The sequence below is a fragment of the Cricetulus griseus genome, chromosome 4 (genome assembly GCF_003668045.3).
Source record: "Cricetulus griseus strain 17A/GY chromosome 4, alternate assembly CriGri-PICRH-1.0, whole genome shotgun sequence".
In the NCBI taxonomy this organism is placed as follows: domain Eukaryota; kingdom Metazoa; phylum Chordata; class Mammalia; order Rodentia; family Cricetidae; genus Cricetulus; species Cricetulus griseus.
This window is the reverse complement of record NC_048597.1, coordinates 59087520-59108805: the sequence shown is the minus strand read 5'-3', so window position 1 is coordinate 59108805 and position 21286 is coordinate 59087520. Positions and strand designations below refer to the sequence as shown.

General features: G+C 40.0%; 1 protein-coding gene across 5 annotated transcripts in view; it reads right to left on the bottom strand.

Moving 5' to 3' along the window:
- Positions 1-21286, bottom strand: part of Atp13a3 (ATPase 13A3) — a 74780-nt gene that overhangs the window by 48237 nt on the left and 5257 nt on the right. For 2 of the 5 annotated variants that reach the window (XM_027412899.2, XM_027412903.2), the window contains exons 1-3: positions 19144-19290; positions 2254-2354; positions 173-346 (exon numbers count right to left, since the gene is read on the bottom strand). In XM_027412899.2, the coding sequence (XP_027268700.1) occupies positions 173-346; positions 2254-2354; positions 19144-19150 (282 nt within the window). In that variant the 5' untranslated portion in view covers positions 19151-19290. Of the gene's footprint in view, positions 1-172; positions 347-2253; positions 2355-5769; positions 5913-19143; positions 19292-21286 lie in introns of those variants that run through there. The other 3 variants (XM_027412904.2, XM_035444659.1, XM_027412900.2) reach the window with 3 other exon arrangements.

Sequence of the window (21286 nt, the reverse complement as noted above, 5' to 3'; positions counted from 1 at the left end):
TAAGATAGCCTCATCAGATTTAAGAGTCTTTTTAACCTAATCGCCAGAACAGTATTCGCAAAGCCATATCTGAGAAATACTAAATATTCCAATGTCCCAGTAGCTTATTCTGAACAGTTTACACAAAGTCACTATTTACTCCTTGAATAATCAGCTACATGCATGGACTTACAGTAGTCCTGAGTAGCACCACTTCACAGTCTTTAACTGCAGCTCTAACACATGTGGCTTTCACTCGCCACTCAGGCATCCAGTAGAGGAGGAGGAGGAGAAAACCACCAGTACAAATCACTCCTATAGAAACCAGGGCAAGCTTCCATCGGCATAAGTTATAGCCATGTATCTCCTGCACAGAAATGGCAATCACACGATTAATGAGCAAATGATAAGGCAGATAAACATATATATTTGTATGTGTATGAATGTTTTGCCTATGTGTTTGTACACCTATGTGTTTGTATCAGGATGACACCTGTTAAGGCATTAAAATTAGTTGAAAGCCTCTATGTGCATGCTGAGAATCAAACCTAGGTCCTCTAAGCCAAATCTCCAGCCCCATTCCTTGTAACTTTTATCATTTCATTATTTTTTAAATAAGTCTTCCATAGGTTTTTAGAAAATAAAGCTTTTATTCTGCAACCATTTCAGACGCATCGAAGATGTAAAAATATCAGTGCTTCTTACAGACTCTCCCATCTAGTTTCCTCTGACCCTAACATATGGTGCTTCTGTCAAAGCCACACTGCTCCACTAGTGTCAACTATATTCAGTGTCATGATTTGACCAGTTTTTCTACTTACATATTGTTTCATGATACTACATTCACTGACTGACTAATTAAGTGCTGGTCATGATACAGTCTCACACAGGTAAGTGAAGTACCCAGTTTATTTATGGTCCTCCTCTGCCTCCTGCATCTAGGATTTCAAAGTATTACCCGCCCAGCACCACATTATGTTCAGATGGTTGTTTTTTTTTTTTTTTTTAAGTGACTTGCTAACTGTTCCCAAACCACTGTAATTGATCAACTTCTTCATTTCCTAATCCTAATTATTTCAAATATTCTTAAGTTCCCACCCACAATGGCTGTCAAATATAACATTTCAAACTGCTATGTAAATTTCAAATTAGTAGAAATATTTGTTTATCCTTTGCCAACATTCTTAACGTGTTGGTGACATATGCCTATGATCTCAGCACTTGGGGGAGGCTAAGTCAGGGGAGGGCTGTGAATCTGAGGTCAACTTAAGCTATAGCAAGGAAAAAACTTTATTCATCATTTTAAAGGCATCTATTTTACCTGACAAAAATTGAGAAGTTTTTTGTTTTATGGGTTTTTTGTTGTTATTGTTGTTTTTGTTTTTTGAGACAGGGTTTCTCTGTGTAGCTTTGGAGCCTATCCTGGCACTCGCTCTGTAGACCAGGCTGGCCACCAATGCCTTTAATTAAGCAAAACTCCTAAAAGTTGTCTTCTCACCTCCACCACATGCACACATGGACCTACATGTGCACACAAAAATAAGAAAACATACTTATTAATACATTTTTAAAAATAAACAAACAAGTTAGATGGCGGCGGCACGTGCCTTTAAGTCCAGGACTTAGGAAGCAGAGGCAGGTAGATTTCAGGGTTCAAGGCAAACCTGGTCTACAGAGTGAGTTCCAGGACAGCCAGGGCTACACAGAGAAACCCTGTCTCAAAAACTAAAAAAAAGAAAATAATAATTATAACAACAACAAAAACCACCTCAATTCAAAAACTCAAGAAGTCAAGTCAGGTGTAGTGGCAAGTGCCTTTGATCCCTGGACTTAGAAGGCACAAACAGGTAGAACTCTTGAGACTGAAGCTGGCCTGATCTATGTAGTTAAGTTCCAGGCCAATCAGGGCTTCATAGGTCTAAAACAAAATGAGTGTGAGCATACACAAGCGCGCGCGCACGCACGCACGCACGCACGCACGCACGCACGCACGCACGCACGCACGCACGCACGCACGCACGCACGCACGCACGCACGCACGCACGCACGCGCACGCACGCACGCACGCACGCACGCACGCACGCACGCACGCACGCACGCACGCACGCACGCACGCACCCACCCACCCACAACTGGGATACAAAAATTCAGATGTATGTTTTGTGTGTAGGTATTTCACTAGAGATCAAACCTACAGCCTCAGCACATTAGCTTACGTTGGTTTTTCTTTAACTGTATCTTTTTACTTCCTAGGAAATTATGAAGGCTAGTTACCATTTCATCTTCTTGACCCTTGTTGATAGTCTTCCTGTCTTCTTTGTCCATTTCTACAGTGGCTTGAAAGGTGCTGTGCTTCACACAACAGGTGAAGATAACTGCAGAGAGAAAAGAAACAAATGTTGGTTTTGTTGGTTTTCTTTAAAAAACAGATCTTGGCTGCCCACCAGAACTAGGTGTTAGTAAAACTCCACTGCTGATGACAACATAAAGAGAAATCAAGTTGAAACTGAGCTGGAAACTCTCCCTGTAGATAACTTTCCTTCATAATGCCAGAAGGGGCTAGATATATAAGCTGCTACTGGAGAAAAGTCATCTTACCTAGATGTGGGGAAGTCATGGGGGGAATAAACCTATTTATTATTCTTGTCCAAACAACTTTTCAAATACTTATGTTTATATCCACAGACTATTGCTGCTCTCAACGTTGGGCAGAGAACCTTCTTTCTCCAGTTAATAAAGAGACTCATAACTGGTAGAATAAAGCTCAGCCCTAAACATGACGTTTATATTACTCCAACAGTCAAGGAATGTCATTGTAGAGAGCAGAAGGGAAAAAAAAAAAAAAAAAAAGATGGGGAGAAACATTGTGAAATGCTGGCCTCTGTCCTCACTAAATCACTGCAGCAAATACACAGAAGAGGCTTATAGGGCCCCACCCATCCCTGAGGAGCTATTGGCTGGGGAAGGAGGATCAATATCTTCAGTGGAATAACCACTAGTAAATTGCCTAATCAACCCTAATTAAACTCAATGGGTAATACCAAAAAGAAAGAACTTGTTGAGAAAAACAAAGCTTTCTGTGGAAGTATGAAAATAGACAAAGGAGGCAGGAGGATAAGCGTATCAAAATATACTATATATATGGCATGCAATTGTCAAAGAATAGCTCACAACTTTAATCCCAGCCCAGGATTTGGAATAAATAAGAAGATCTATGAGTTTGAGGCCAACCTGGTTTACATAGTAAACTCCAGGCCAGCCAGAGTTACACAGTAAGACCCTGTCTCAACAACAAACTTTTTTTTTTCCTGTGTAGCCCTGGCTGTTCTAGAAACTCCTCTGTAAAGATCCACCTGCCTCTGCCTCCTGAGCACGAGGACTAAACTTTTATTTCTTAACAAACTTTAAATTTTATTGCTTTGGTGAGAAAAATGGCAGTGTTTTATGCTTTATAAATGTCTTTAATGGTATCTTCCCTCTACCCTTCTTAGTAATGTGTCCCTGAACTGAGTTTTCACCCCAGACAGGCTTCATAGAGACTAACAGAGACAAGCTTCAGAGGTTGCTCAGTAAACTTGGAATCACACATTGTTAGTTCAGTATTATCCTAGTAAAATTTTGGCTAGGAATTACTATTAACCTATGTAACACATTCAACAAGTATTTGTTAGGTACAAAAATCTCTTAAGATCCAGACCTGGGGGGAAGGGGAGGGCACTGGAGAGACCACTCAGAGGTTAAGAGCACTGGCTGTTCTTCCAGGTCTTGAGTTCAATTCCCAGGAACCACATAAGTGCTCACAACCATCTGTAAATGTGATTTGGTGCCCTCTTCTGGCATGTAGGCATGCAGGCCAGACCACTGTCTACATAAATCCTCAAAAATGAATGAATGAATGAGGGAGCGAATCTTAAGAAAGAAAAAAAAGAAAAAGATTCAGACCTGGTGGTACACACCTGCAATCCCAGCACTCAAGATAGCCATGAGCCCGAGGCTAGCAACTTAAACTTGGTGACTCTTCCTCTCCCCCACCTAACACTCCCAAAAAAGGGTGTAAGATTGGTTTTCTTGCTGGTACTATAATTAAAAGAATCAATTCAGTTCCATGAAGTAGTTTAGCTCAAAGTAGATGAACAATACTACCCTCAGCTGGAGAATGAAAAGGGGTTATTTATTTTCTCTCAGAACTTAAAATTGTTATATATCAAAGCTGCAGCAAGTATGGATTAATGAAACACACTGAGTTTTATGGTCATAAGTAGTGGAGATTCAAAAACTGGCATGTTATTGTGACTGCAGAACCAGCCAAGTATTATCTCTGAGGTGCTGGAGAAGCCTGCATAGGGCACTGTGTGATAGCTAAGTTTTCTCCCACTGAACTGTACCTGCAGGCCCCAGATTTCCAGTGAGTTCGACCAACCAGAGAGCAGATATATTGAGAAGGGGAAGCACCTGGACTGCATATGTATGAAGTCGTGAATAGCTAAGGAATATATATGGGTTACATGCAAACAGTCTAGCACATGACATAAAAGATTAAGTAGCTCAGACTTTAGTACCTGGCAGAGTCCTTCAAATACCAATGGTCAGTTACATTTAAATCATCAGTTCTAACCTCTTCTTCCCTGGCTGGCCTGGAACTCAACTATATAGACCAGTCTGGCCATTAATTGATTGAGATCTGCCTGAGTGCTGGAATTAAAGACATCTGCCACCACCACCAGGACAGTTCTAACTTATAACACATTATGAATACATAAAGCCAGCATAGACAAAAACTCTTTAACATCAACAGTAATTGTAGAAGTGTACAGGAGAGGCTAAACCTAAAAAGTCTGAGTCACTGCTTTAAAACAAGTGTAGACAGCTGGTGAGATGGCCTCAACACACAAGCCTCAGGATCTCAAATTTGACACTCTGAATCCACAGTGGAAAGATAATGAACTCCTGAGCACCGTGGGGAGTGTACACACGCACATGAGCTCAAGCACACACACAAAACATTGCACCTCCCTCAATTTGGATTCCATACATTCCTCTAACTGGTATACTTCAGTTTTGACACATAGCAGACACTCATAAAAACACTGTTTTGATTTGACAAAGATATTTGTACTAAGACAGCAATATATTTTTTTACATGACAAATTAACTGGCCAAGTAAAAGTCAAATGAATTTTAAACTACTCCATATATGGAACTGTTTAAAATCATTAATCAACCAAAACAAAAAATATTAACCTCAATGTCACTACAGAAATGGAGCAATTTTAAAAGTGTCTTGTCCAGCTTCTCCGAAACAAGTCATGCTACCATTCAAAACCCTCTGGACAGCTTAGGAATACTGTCTTCAGTCTATGGTAGTACTTGGACACTAAATCATACTTGAGTCATCCCAATAGCATAATAACAATCCATCAAAAATCAGTGGTTTAAAGTGGCAATTATTCTCAAGGTCTAGCTATCTAGAATACAGAACAATTAAGCAAGCCCAACACCATATGCTGTCATAAAGATCAGCAGTCTCCTTAACTTGCAGGGTACAGTCCAATCCTAATTATGTCTTCAGAGGTAGGCCAAAGAACCCCATCCCTGAAGAATATTGGACTAAGCTGGGGTTCTTCCTCAGGATCAGCACCATCACTCACCATTTATTAGGGATAATTTTTGGTAACCAATTTTGGTCATTTCCCATCACCACCACCACCTTTACATGAAGAGAAACTACTTATTATTATTGTGTTTCCACAAAGTGTGTGAAGGTCAGAGGACAACAGAGTCAGTTCTCACCCTGTCCCACGAGTGCCAGATATTGAACTCAGGTCATCAGGCTTGTAAGACAAGCACTTTTACCCACTGAGCCATCTCATCAGCCCCTGCTCCCAGTTTTTATAATCTTCAGTTTCAAATAGTAATCAGATTTGTCCACCTGTCTAAAACAAAAGAGACAAAATGCATGATGACTTAAAGGATGAACATCAGGCAATGAAAGAAAACTGGTAATTGAGACAGACAAATCTGGACACTCAACAAACAGGGTCCAGCAGTCCCTAAGCTGTAAGGCCGTGAATCAAGTTATGTCACCAGAAGACCTATACACAAATAAAGAGCAATGTTGGGCATGGTGAAACATAGAAAAATAGAGTTCAAGGTCAGCCTCAGCTACGTGGAATTCCAGGCCAGAATGAGCTACAAGAGACCCTGTCTCAAAAAAAAAAAAAAAAAAAAAAAAAAAAAAAAAAAAAAAAAAAAAGCAAGGGAAGAAAGAAATGGAGGAAAGGAAAAGTGGGTCCCTAGACTTTCTCTTTTTTTGATAGGGTCTCACTAATGTAAACCAGGCTGGCTGCCTGTGTGCTGGGATTAAAGGTGTTCATTCACCACCACATCTAACGCCACCCCCTCAACCCAGTATTCAGTTGAGAACTATTAATCAATACCTGCCAAGATATTATCAGTGCCAGAACCCCACCCGCCTCATACATTCTCTCTCCTTTTTCCATGGGTCTTGCTATGTAGAGATGCCTACTCTCCTACTCATTGTGTAATCCAAGCTAGCTCAAACTCATGGCCATCTTTTTATAGCTCAGCCTCAAAAGTACTGGGACTATAGGAATGAACCACTATGTCCAAGTGAAATTGCCATTAAAACTAAATATTTTCATTGGGCTCACATACTATTTCAAATTTTCTCCAAAGTTTTAACAAGTTGACCTTAGTCTAGCATTAAATATATTCCTAAAATCTTGAACAGTTAAAAAGCTTATCAAGGAACACTCCAATTATTTTGAACTGTTTGGTAATTTACTGGGTAGGTCAACCTACTTAAAATTTCCTCAACAATCACTGACCATATTACATTGCAGCTCTTTATACAAAAATTGCTTCTGTACATTCGAACTGCTTTAAGACATAACGCCTTGCCAAATTTTACCAAAGTTAGCAAAACTGTAAAATTAATTTAAATATAAAATTGTTCTAAAAATCATCCATTATCACTAACTTTAAATATAACATACACCTCACTGGGAAATTACCAAGAATTAACATTTCAAATACACTTGGAAAACTCATAATCTCAATTGTGTTTACATTTAAAACATGCATATTTTAAATGTATAATTTAATGTAAATGTTTATATAAATGAACCATTAACATTTCCATGACTCCATAAAGAACAATATAGAAATATCTTAAACTACAATGTAGCCAAGATTCATATTAAATTCTGACATACACCCAATCAAGGCATTTGAAGCATTAACAACAAGCTTCAAAAATAGACTCAACAAAATATACCCTTGTTGGCTTGCTAGAGTGCATTTCTTTTTCAATCAAGTCAATTTCTACAACACAGAAAATAAAGAAAAATTTCTTACCAATAGCATTATGCCATTCTTCCTCTCAGACTTTCTGCCATTACTCTTCAACTTTCAAAAACTGGCTCTTTATATAAAATAAAACCATTAAAAACCCATGGAAACATTAGAATTTTATGCCAAATTTTGGTTCTGTTTAAACTGCTTAAGATATTAAAATTTAGGGCTTTCTAATTCAGCAAATTTAAATGGGTTTTAGAGGATATACCCTTCTGTTCTTTGTCACTGGCAGAACTCCTATTTGAATAAATCCTTTGCTGCTTGCACACACAAGTTCCGGCCACAGTGCATGCCTGAATCTTGATGTTATCTAAACAGCAAAGGGTTAGGCTATTGTCCTTAGCCAAACCCTTCCTTGAATTTATAATGAAATGGATTTGCTTCATGGGGTGAAAAAAAAATGCAATGGGGGACAAAATGAAGCTATCAGAAATGAAACTCACCCAGTTTAATATAATGCTTTACCCCCTCCATCCCATAATTATTAAGAACTGGAAGTAGTCTTTAATCTGTTCTAAGATAGTCAGACCTTATTTCCTAAAACAAGACAAACTGGCATCAACAGGCAGAGAACTCCGAAAACATCTAAGACATCTTTGCATTGCCTTCCAAGAATCCAGTACTGTAATAGTTCATTTGAGCCAAACATCACACACACACACACACACACACACACACACACACACACACACACACACACACACCTCTGTGTATCTGTGATTCCAACAACCAGGAAACCAAGTCAAGAGAATAATGAATTTAAGGCCCTGTGACAAAATAAAAGGAAATAATTTTAAACCTACCTAGAATTCCCAAAGAATTAATTTCACAAGGTGCTTTACAGGGGGCTCAGTAACTCAAGTGAAACTTTAATCATGGAAATTTTAATTATTATATTTTTCTTTTTTGAAGACTCCCATGTAGCCCAGGCTGGGCCTGAATTCACCATGTAGTTGTTTCTGACCTCCACATGTTTGACATGTATATACTTGCATGCCCCCTGTGACATATATACATGGATAAAATTCTTAAAATAAACATTCAACCCCCCCTTCTCTGACTTAAGGTCTCTCCATATAGCGTAAGCTGGTCCTAACCTCTTGCCTTAACTTTCCATGTATTGAGATTACAGGCATTTAATCATCCCAGCTAAAAATCAAAGGACATAAAGAAGGCTTCAAAGGTCCTGAATTATAAATACCATAACTAGCATTCTTAACACATTTTATTTTCAAATTTACAGCACCCACAACAAATCCACTATTCAAAATTTCTTTGTGCAAATGAAACAAGCCCTGGTACATTTAAACTCTAATCCAACCCACAGAATAATCTTATCTCAATAAATACCTATGTAAAAAGAATAACAGAATCTTAATCTTCCAGCCACAGTAAGCAAACTGTGACAACTCTGAGGACAGAGCTCAACTTCAAATCAGCTCCTAACAATAAAAATGACATAATATAACTTAATGAATACGTGGAAATTTTACAAGGATACCAGCTAAATTTTAACAAAGGTTTACTCAATACCCACTTTATCACTTCCCATCTCAGACTTTCTCTTATAATACATGCTTTTGTTTCTGTGTTTAGGCTTAAGGAAGACTACTGTGTCCAATATACACCAAACCAAGACTGTATTTACATTTGTCAAGTGAAGTCTTTGTATAATGTGTTTTTTGTGTTATACAGCAACATGACAGGTAGAATAAAACAAGTTATAATTAGGCCACACAATATAATTACCTGTATTGGGATTAATATGAAGAATGAGTTTAGCATACACTATTGTCTTAAATCAGTTTATTACATACTCTATCTTTTAAATGAGTATTTTTATTTATAGCTTTCCCATATGGTTATGACTGTCTCATGAGACAGAATAGTTTATCTAATAAAAAGTTTGGATTTTATTTATTTATTTATTTAGGTTTTAAGACAGTCTCAAGTAACCCAAGCTGACCTCAAATTCTCTATCAACTGAGGCTGGCCTTGAACACTGGGCCCTCCTGCCTCTACCTCCAGAGTGCTAGGATTATAGGCATATGCCATACCATCCAGTTTAGTCTGCATTTTTAAAATGTCTATTTAAGGGGGGAGAAAGGGAAATGGAGAAAGGCAATGTATGAGTGAGGGAGTGAGACAACAATGATACATGAATGAATCACCATACTGAAAACTGTATTTTGTATGCTAACCTAAAACTTAAGTTTTAAAATAGAACTGGGAATGGTGGCACATGCCTGTAATGCTAGTACTTGGGAGACACTTAAGAAAATGAAGGTTTCAAGGTCTTTCCAGCTGCATAGGGAATTTAAACTCAGCTTCAACTTCATGTGATCTGGACTAAAAAATTCAGTAAAACTGCCAGGTGGGGTGGTTAATACAGGTATGCCGGGAGGAAGAATTCCATTAAATTATAAGGGGATGGGCCGGGTGTTGGTGGTGCATGCCTTTAATCCCAGCACTCAGGAGGCAGAGGATTTCTGTGAGTTCGAGACCAGCCTGGTCTACAAGGGCTAGTTCCAGGACAGCCTCCTGATGGGGAATGTACTATTGTGTATGTTTATCTTATTGTTAAATAAAATACTGTTTGGCCAATGAGACAGCAAGTTAGACGGGACTGGAAGTCAAAGAGGATTCTGGGAAATGTAGTAGAGAAGTGATGATCCAGGCAGGAAGTGACATAGCAAGGAGACTCATATTTAAGCGAAGGGCCCCCTTTCCCGTTCGCCTCCTCCAGCGGTACAATGTGATCCACCAACAAGGAGAAACACCAATAAGGCGTCCAATAAGATAAGTCTTATAAAATATACAGATTTATGATAGTTAAGACTAAGCTAACAGATGATAATCCTAGTCATTGGCCAAGCAGCATTGAACCTAATACAAGTCTTTCTGTGTATTCATTTGGGCCTAACTTGGGCGGGCGGCTGGCGTAAAGCGCACAGGTGGCGGTGGGGCTCGGCGGCTTTTGGCGGAAAGATTTATCGTAACAGCCTCCAAAGCCACAGAGAAACTCTGTCTCAAAAGGCCAAAACAAAAAAAAAAAAAAAAAAAAAAAAACAAATTCAGTGACAGTCTACTTATTTGATTCAATTATTCAAGTCACCAGGGGCCCTAGAAGTCTTTCTTTCTCATTTATGTGACAGTTCTGAACCCCATGCTCACGGTTAAAAGTTATCAAAGTGTTAGTAGGCTAGGTTTCAAAATCTTACCCATTCATTATGAAAAATTCTATGGCAGGCAAGAGTTTTAAACGGATTTATCCTGCAGACAAAAACTTGCAGGACAAACAGTATAGAAAGAAAACTGACTCTGACACCTAAGATAAAAGTCACTGTGTAAACCAACTGGTGACCATCCTCTGTGCTGGAATATGAAGGATGAGGGAGAATTGTGTTTTTACCAGAAGGAAGACTGAATAGTGTATAGATAAACTCCCATTTCTATAATGCATGGTCAACCCTGAAACATTCAAAACACTCTCTACCTGGATCTCAATTAAATCTCTTTAAGCATTTTCAAAGCTATTTTAACAAGCACACTGCCTTTTACTTGTTTTCTTTTTCTAAAATCCCCCCATTATAGTGCAGGCTTGCCTACAAATCACAACCCAGGGCAGGTGCCCTAAACTACAATTAGTTAAGTGTATTTCTTTTCTGTTTTGGTTCAGCTGAGTAAAAGTATTAACAACACATAATATAAATATGATATATTGTTCCTTTTTTTTTTTTTTTTTTCCAAGTCAGGGTTTCTCTCTGTAGCCCTGGCTGTCCTAGAAATCGCTCCGTAGACCAGGCTGGCCTCAAATTCAGAGATTTGCCTCCCAAGTGCTGAGATTAAAGGCATGGCCACAGTCGGGTATTGGTGAGTTCAAGGCCAGTCTGGTCTACAGATGGAGTTCTAGGACAACCTCCAAAACAATACAGAGAAACCCTGTCTCAAAAAAAAAAAAAAAAAAAAAAAAAAAAAAAAGACCAGCTCTGTTTGGGTTTTTGTTTTGAGACCCTGTCTCTTAAAGGAAGGGGGGGAAGCATAGGCACTGTGTACATCCTGCTGCTGCATTCTTTCACCTATAGGTGGCAATCTAGTATTGTTAAGGAAAAAGAATGGTTGAAGTTAACTAAAATAGTTAAGTGGCTAAAGATGAGCTAGTATGCACCAATTTATTAAGACTGGAAATGTCAGTTATGAAAAAGGTTGCTTTCTGAAGCACTATGGTCACATGTCTCAAGAGAAAAATAAGATATACAACAAAAAACATAATGAGGGCTGGGCACAGTGATGTAGGTCTTTAAAATCCTAGAACCCAGCAGAGACAGGCAATCTGTGAGTTCAAGGCCTGTGTGGTGGGTCTACACAGTGAATTTCCAGGCCAGCCAGGGCTCGGTTCCCACTCCAGGCTTCCTGGTTCCCAGGAGTGCACATTCTGTCCTTCCCCCACAGAACCTTTCTCCAGGTGGTGAGCAGCTCTCAAGCTCAACTACACGGTAATAGTTGGCAGGAGGCACAAAGGCTCCATGCACTTTGGACATATTATTCGATGGAGATCAGCTAATTATGCTCAGGAAATGTCCACTACCTCAGTCTCCCACATCCAGGCCAAGATCCGCACCCAGGACAGACAAGCTTGGCCTGGGGATCGTCTCTTGTCACTAACATTGCAGTCCAAGACAGAATGTTAGCCTGAACTAAATAAAGACAGTTAGTTGGGCTTAATCACTCAAAATGCTACACCAAGGTCACAAAACAGACTAAAAATTTAAGAATCCTGACTTTAACAGTGCATCTGGGGCAACGTAAGATGAGATAGGTGGTGAAGGGTCGGGTCTTTCTCACCTTCCCTCACTGCTTACTGCTATCTGAATCTGGCTGCATCTGTCACCCAAGCACCATTTTTTTTTTTTTTTTTTGGTGTGGTAAAAATGCGAAAAATAGTCATCTCAGAATTAATGAACATTTAGATTTCAACTTTTTTTTTTTTTTTTGAGATAGGGTATCTCTGTGCAGCTTTGGAGCCTATCCTGGCACTCGCTCTGGAGACCAGGCTGGCCTCGAACTCACAGAGATCCGCCTGTCTCTGCCTCCCCAGTGCTGAGATTAAAGGCGTGCGCCACCAACGCCCGGCCCAAGCACCTTTTAATTAAATATTTACTGCCAAATGAAGAAGAGAGATAGATGATAGATACATAGAGTGTAAAGTATACAACAAAACACAGCCATTAAATGTATAATAAAACAAGAAACATGCAAGGCTCACCCTAATACAAAGAGTGAATTCTGAGGGTAAATAGGGGGGGGACACTAAAACAAAGTACATACACACCATAATGAAATTCATTACTTTATAGGTCAATTTAAAATTAATTATTAGAAAAACAAAAACAAAGCCCCCAGCATACTGGTGGCACACACCTGTAATCTCAGCACTTTGGAAGTGAAAACAGGACCAGCCTGGTGGACTGAAAGATACTGTCTCTTAAAAAAAAAAAAAAAAAGAAAAAAAGAAAAAAAGAAAGTAAACTAGGCATGTTGGCACATGGCTTTAATCCCAGAACTATGAGTCAGAGGCAGGAAGATCTCTTGTCGGGTTCCAGGCTGGTCTAGAGAGTTCCAGGACAGCCAGGGCCACATGACAAGAAACCCTGTCCTGAAAAACAAAAGAAAGTAGATCTGGGGTCAGAAGTGGTGGTGCATTGGTGGTGCATACTTGTAATACCAGCACTCAGGAGACTAAGGCAGGAAGAATACAAGTTTAGGCCATCCTGAGCTACATAAGATCTTTCCTGCCGTTTAAATGAGGATCAATAAAAAGAAAATATATTTTTAGTATATATACACAAGGCCTTGGGTTTGATCCCCAACAAAAGAAAAGTGTGTGGGGGGGGACTTATACTATCTTTTTAAAAAACTGACTCACAGAATCTTTAAATTGCAAATCTATATATACCTTAATCTAACAATCCTAAATACATGGCATGTGTTATCTGGACTAAGTATATATGCATCAAACCTATTCCTACTATACTGTTTGTAACAATGGGAAAGCAAAAAATCTAAGCTCTTTAGGATCTATTCTCAATGTCCGTCAACACAATGTATGGATAGCTTATGAACTTAAGGCAAATGAGTTAAATTTACGTATATAGACCAAGATAGCTCTATAGAAGAAAAAAGAAATAACTGATACCACTTTTGTAGCAATCAAAGTTTTGTGTACGTGTTTAAAAACAAGCAATGAGGCCGGGCGTTGGTGGCGCACACCATTATTCCCAGCCCTTGGGAGGCAGAGGCAGGCGGGTCTCTGAGTTCCAGACCAGCCTGGTCTACAAGAGCTAGTTCCAGGACAGCCTCCAAAGCCGCAGGGAAACCCTGTCTGGGGAAAAAAAAAAGTTGAAATCTAAATGTTCATTAATTCTGAGATGGCTATTTTTCGAATTTTTACCACACCTAAAACTGGAGTGCTTTTTAAACGTTATTGTTGCTCTCACCAGGTGACTGATAGATAATACATGGGTCACTATACAGAATGCTCAAAGTTTAGTATCACTGTTCTTATTTCTCAAAATTAAGTGATGGATTGTCACAGAAAGGACTCAAAATTCAGCAGCAGAATGAACAGGAACAGCTAGAATGAAAAGTGGGAATAGAGCCAGGTAGTGCTGGTACATGCCTTTAATCCCAGCACACAGGAGGCAGAAGCGGGGGATCTCTCCCATATGGCAGCTCACAACTGTAATTCCAGTTCCAGAGGTTCTAATGTCCATTTCTGGCCTCAATGGGTACCAGGTATGCACAAGGTGCACATACATACATACAGGCAAAAAACCCATACACATAAAATTTTTAAATGGAGCTGGGCAGTGGTGGCGCACGCCTTTAATCCCAGCATTCGAGAGGCAGAGGCAGGCAGATCTTTGTAAGTTCGAGGCCAGCCTGGTCTACAAGAGCTAGTTCCAGGACAGCCTCCAAAGCCACAGAGAAACCCTATCTCAAAAATCCAAAATAGTGGGAATAGTGACAAAGAAAAGAAAAAACAAAGATAAAAAATTTCCAGAGAATTGATATTCCTAAATCTTTCAGTATGTTTGGGAGATAGAAACCCCAGAAATGTTTTCTAGGACAAGGTCTCATTTGTCACAGGCTGGCCTCCAACTAGAGTTCATGACACTTTCATCCTCCTGACTTTTCTTCCTGGGTGACTTACAGACCTGAGCCACAATGCCTGGTCTACGTGGTGGATGGGGGGAGGGAGGTTTAATAAGCACTTGACCAATCCAAGCTACACTTCTAGCACCTCATTGTTGTTTTATTAACAGAAAGCCTAATGTTTACTTTCAGTAACTCAGCATGGTTTGCTTTAGGATACTGCACAGCTTTCAAAAAACAAAATTCATTTCATTCATGATCTTTACTACAGTATGATTCATATTTCACTCTTCCAGTCTTGATAATTTGAAGGTTCAATCACAAAGAAGCAGAAAATGAGTAGAAAAGTATTCTTTACAAAAGACAATCCTGCACACTTACAATTGTAGCTAACAAGCACCTGGGGCCCGTGTCCATTAGAGGAGAGGTGGGTGTTGAGGTAAGGTATGATTACAATGAACAAGCTGGTCTCCTAAATCTTCCTGCTTCAGCCTAGCTGGAAGAAAGGCACATACACCTAGCTTATATGAACTTCAGAAATTGTATGAATGTATGTATTTTCTGCTTTATTCCTTTTCTCAGTTCAAAGCCTATGTTGATTCAATACAGCTTTAAAAACCTCAAAGAACAATATCCCATGAAAATTTAAATAAATAAATCCCTGCACAAGGAGTGCAGGGTGTGGTGGTACTTCATTTAAACCCAGCACTCAGGAGCGGATCCTTGAGCAGGAAGCCAGCCCTGTCTATATGTTGAGTTCCAGCCAGTGAAGAATACATAGTGAAACAAACCATGTGTATAAGTTATGTAGTCTAGAAACCACTTTCATCAGCATCTAGGTGATCGATCACTCTACCACTGGATACTCTAACACAACCCCAGGCCTAAATAATATCTTTTAAAACACAAGAATGACATTGACAGTACTATCTTTCACAGAATTATTTTCCAAAAATCCATCAAACCAAATGTTGCTACAAATAACGTGGATCCATTTATTCATGAAGAAAACAGTGACCAGGCTCCCAAGATGGCCCACAAATACCCTTTCTACCTCCCACAATTCTGCTGAACTGCAGTTTACCCTATACTAACCTAAATAGAAAGCCAAGTAGCGAGGTTACCACGCTACTACTTCCAATGATCACTTAATTGTTAAGGTCCCTGGTTTTTGTAACATTGTCACCAGGGACAAAGTACAGCACTGCTGGATGTCTATGATGGCAACAACTGCCCATCAGTTTTCAACACTGACCTCTTATTTCCATCAGACTCACAGATCCAACTTCTCCATTCTTGTTCACCGGCAGCTAAAATTCAACCTTTCTTCAAAATATCCTGCCCTTCAAACTTACCAATTCATTCTCCCACTTGATGATTAGGATGTGTCTAAAACAAATTTACAAATCACCCTAGACTCGAACTATCTGACACCTCTATCAAACTGGGCATCACCTCTATCCTTTCCCATGCCACTTCACCAGCCCTATCTCCACGGGCACTGCCTCAATCCATGGTCCTTGAAAAGTCTTCCTCATTCACATCTATAAACCCTGTTTAAAGTCTCAATAGCTTGCCACTGTCTGCAATATCATTTCCCAAATTTGTAAAAGTACCTCCAGAGCATTTCAAAAGATTCCCTGCTCATATAAATTATAGTTAAAACACTGCTCTCTAGCTAGCATCTGAAGTCTCACAATGCAAAATATGTATTTCTCTACCATGGAAGTAAGCTCCAAAGTAAAAACTAATTACAAGCCTTGTAAGAGCATTTAGAATCCGTCACTTATCAACTGCTTATCACACTTACAAACTTTACATCCCTTTCACAGAGCACAATTTGCAGCACTTCAAATAGCCCTACCACTTCCTGACTCCATTCTTCTGTATGCAAACACTCTTTCTGCCAAGAATGCCTTTCCACATCTACTCTAGTTGAGGTGCTGCTATTATTCCTTCAAGACAAATCAAGCCACTAAACTGTTCTTTCAATCTCCCACTTTTCCCTACCATTCCAACTGTCAGAGCATTTACCAAAGACATCAAACTTAGCTTTAAAAGCTTAAGTGTGAAACTCAAGCCAGCAACTGGCAATGCAAGTGAATGAATGAAATAAGACCAGACATTTTTTTTCTGAACAAAATCTTACAATAAATTTTGGGTTTGGGCATGCTCCCACATCTCAACCCTATGTTCTTTCCCCATGAACTTAGCCAGATCCCTTCCTAAGGGAACAACCCCATCACAATATTATGTCCATCAAATTAATTCCTTTCTCTCAAGAGCAGTGGTTGTCAACGTTTCTAATGCTGTGACCCTTTAATATCGTTCATGTTGTGGTGACCAAAACCATAAAATTATTTAACTGCTACTTCATAACTGTAATTTAACTACTATTGTAAATTACAATGTAAACAACTGGTAAGGGTTATATGATAGGCAACCCCAAAGGGGTTTTGATCCACAGGTTGAGAACTGCTGCTCAAGTTAATTCTGCTCAGAAGTTAATATATACAGAAGTGACAGCTGGGGTCTGGGGAAGAGGGGCCAGAACCAATGCAAAAAACCAGGGCTTGGACCCAGCCTGAACACAGGCAGATCCCTGAGGCTCTCTGGCCAGCTAGTCTCAGAATAGTGTGTGAGACATCCTCAAAAACAAGATGGAGGGGATGGAGAGGTGGGTCAGTGTTTAAGAGCACTGGCTAAGGGTGGTGGTGCCACCTAGTTCCAGTTCCACACCTAATTCCAGCCCTAGGGAGGCAGAGGCATGTGGATCTCCATGAGTTCAAGGCCAGCCTGGTCTACAGAGCAAGTTCCAGGACAACCAGAGCTGCAAAGAGACCCTGTCTTGAACAAGCAAAAACAAAAAGAAAAGACAAAACAAAACAAAAAAGCCAAATATGGCAGGCATCTGTAACCTCAGGGCTTGCAAGGGAGACAAATAGATCCAAGGACTTACTTCGGAAAGTCTAGCCAACCAGTGAGCTCCAGATTCAGTGAGAAAGACAGTCTCAAAAAATTAAGGTAGAAAAGCCATAAGGAAGACACTCAATGTTAATCTCTGACCCATATGATCCCCTCAATACACACAAACACCAAGGCAAATGCCACTGAGAAATATTTGAGGTTGTCTTTTGACCTCTAATCAAGTATGCACAAATGCTCATGATACTTACGCACACACAGTATATACATACATACATACATACATACATACATACATACATACACACACACACACACACAGTACAAAGCATCTCCTAATAGTCTCAACTTTTAGCTAACCTTTTAATTATGCTTCATTCTTTGCTATAACCCTAGGAAAATGAGATTTCTATAAATGCCTAGAAAAGGTGACAAACCCAATACAAATCTCTAACAAAATGAAGAACAGTTGTGACGCTTAGTAGTACACACTAGAAACACTAAGGCAGAAGGATGGAAAGTTCAAGACCAGTATTAGCTACATATAAGACTGTTTCAAATAAACAACAAAAGCTAGAAGAGAAAAAAAAAAGTAAAGAATGGATGTTGCAGTTCTGCCACACAGAAAGGCTAGCCCAAACAATAGCTGAGTCTAATGTGGCCAGGAACAGACACTGGTAACAGAAAGATAAGAAGTGGGAAAACACACCGTAAAACAAACCAGCAGCAAGGGAGATGGTGGCAGACTCAGGGGGCAGACACAGCAGATCTCTTGAGTTTTGAGGCCATCCTGGTCTACAAAGCAAGTTCCAGAACAGCCATGGCTACAGAGAAACCTTGTCTCAAAAAAACAAAACAAACAAACAAAAAACAGAGACAGATAAAATATACTATATGAAACACACCACCAGGAGTTGGAGAGATGGCTCCAAGGTTAAGAGCACTAGGTATTCTTCTAGAAGACCTAGGTTCAATTCTCAGAACCCATATGGCAGCTCACAACTGTAATTCCAGTTCCAGAGGTTCTAATGTCCATTTCTGGCCTCAATGGGTACCAGGTATGCACAAGGTGCACATACATACATACAGGCAAAAAACCCATACACATAAAATTTTTAAATGGAGCTGGGCAGTGGTGGCGTACACCTTTAATCTAGCACTCGGGAGGCAGAGGCAGGCGGATCTTTGTAAGTTCGAGACCAGCCTGGTCTACAAGAGCTAGTTAGTTCCAGGATAGCTTCCAAAGCCACAGAGAAACTCTGTCTCAACCCTCCCCCCAAAAATTTAAATGGAGAGGAAAAAGTCATAAAACATATCAACAGAGACACTTGAGGTCCCCAACATGAACGTCTCAAATGTGGCTACTAAAGATGAAAGTAATGGTGTTTTCTCTATGAAAAGCCAGACTAAAACATCAAAGGCAAGCATCCACAAGCACCTTCCAATATACACACTACCTGTTTTAAACATGTTAAGTGTGACTGAAGGAGTAAATACTAGCATGTTACATTTACTAGAACTCACTCTTAAACTAAGGTAAATTTTGTTTGGCAAATGAAGAAAGTAAAAAGGTTAACTGATTTATATATCCCAGGTATAAGGCCAGTAGTAGTTTGGGGGCTATAATATAAAAATCACTTGAATGTGGGTCAGAAGTCACAAGTTGGCCAGGCAGTACTGGTGCACAGAGGCAGGAGTCTTACACACCTTCCATAAAGGTTTCCTGTGGTTATTTTGAGACAGTCTTGCCCTGTAGTCCTGGATGGCCTTGTATTCACTATGGAGGTCTGGATGGTTTCAAACACTGCCAGCCCTCCTACTTCAGCATTTGAGTGCTGAGATTATAGATGAGCAGCACATTACATCCATTCACTTGTCACAGGACAGCTCTCAACTAGGCAGAGTAGCCCACCCCTGTAATTCCACAACCTGGAAGGTGGAAGATGAAGTCAGAAGAATCAAGTGTTCAAGACCCTGTCTCAAAACAGAGATTCCAACATTATTAGTAAGGTAACCTGTACTAAAGCCAGAGAGGAAACTGGCTACCAAAATTCAAAGACATTATATCAGTTTCCAAATAATATTCAAGGGAAGGGGAGCCAGTTCTGGGACTGAACTCAGAATTTGCACACCCACAGCAAGTGGCCATTTCCAACTCCAAGGCCATTTTCAAGGATATCCCCCCCCTCGGTAATTTTCCCCTACACAGGCCTTCCTTCAGTATAAACTTGAAGTCCAAAAAAAGCAGGACATAGACCTTGATTTTAACTCAAATACAAATTAGCCAGAAAGAACTAGGAGCTAGAGCCAGTGGCAAAGGCCTGTACTCTTGTCTACTAGGAAAGATAAAACAGAGACTAAAGCTTAGGCTTGCCTGGACTACAGAGTTCAAGACTATCCTACCCACTGGGAGAAAACAAAACAAAACAAAACTCCACCTCAGACACACATGTGAGAAACATTCGAAACATTCCATGACTCATTTTAAAACAAACTAAAAATAGTGTTAAGAAATTTGACAAGCAATCAAAGGCAACTCTCAAAGTTGTTTCTCAGCCGGGCGTCGGTGGTGCATGCCTTTAATCCCAGCACTCGGGAGGCAGAGGCAGGCAGATCTCTGTGAGTTTGAGGCCAGCCTGGTCTCCAGAGCGAGTGCCAGGATAGGCTCCAAAGCTACACAGAGAAACCTGTCTCGAAAAACCAAAAAAAAAAAAAAAAAAAAAATTGGTTCTCTGCACATATTTAATCCCTGCACTTGGGAGACAAGAGCAGATGGATCTGTGTGAGTCAGAGGCTGCCCTGGTCTACAGAGTGAGTTCCAAGATAGCCAGGGCTAGACAGAAAACCGCATGTTATGAAGACCCTGAACCATAAAATTACTTTTGCTGCTATATCATAACTGTAATCTTGCTGTTATGAATTTTTAATTCATAACAGGATCACAGAGTATCACAGAGTATCTGAGATGTGCTGCTATGGTCTTAGGATCACAGCCTGTGGCTCAACAAGTCAGCAATAAGCCAACTGAAACAGTTAAATTAATAGTGAAAACAGATTTAGTCAGTGTGCTTTTCTAAAGGTGGGTGTGAGGAAGGACAAAGAAATGCAGCTACCCCTGGCCAAGCCCATCTTCTGGGTCTTAACATGAGGTTAAAGTTTAAGAAGGCAAGAAGTCGGGCAGTGGTGGTGCACGCCTTTCAACCCAGCATTCAGGAGGCAGATGCAAGAGGATCTCTGTGAGTTCATGGCCAGCCTGGTCTTCAAAGAGAGTTCCAGGACAGTCTCCAAACCTACGGAGAAACCCTGTCTTGGAAAAACAAAACAACAACAAAAACAAAAAACAAACAAACAAACAAGCAAAAAAGCAAGTGCGCTATATTTCTACTAAGCAGTCCAAGTCAAGGTATGGTTCTGCACTTTCTCTCCTGTAAGGTAGAACATCATGTTGTAAATTTCTTTCAGGGAGGAGAGGAGTTCTCTGTCCATCCATGTATCCATCCCCCTCCCCTCTCCATAGGGGCTTTTGCTTTAGGCTTTCTCTTCTCCCAACATGAGTTTCCTAGGGGAACTCCAATTTCTTGGGGCCCACTGTTTCAATAGTCTAATGGACATAAGTATCCCTTTAGAATATCTTCACTTCTGCCAGGCTGGTTACAGTGCCACTACTAGAATACAAAATAAGGACCCTGAAGAACAGTACATCTACATGACCAAGACAGACTGGAACCAACCCAGACCCTTTATTAAAATGCTGCCATTTACCTCCCCAGACACCAGCTTTGCCATAAGAAAGAGCTGGTCTAATGCTGTTACCTCTCAGCATTATTATTTTCTGCTCTTGGACCTCTAC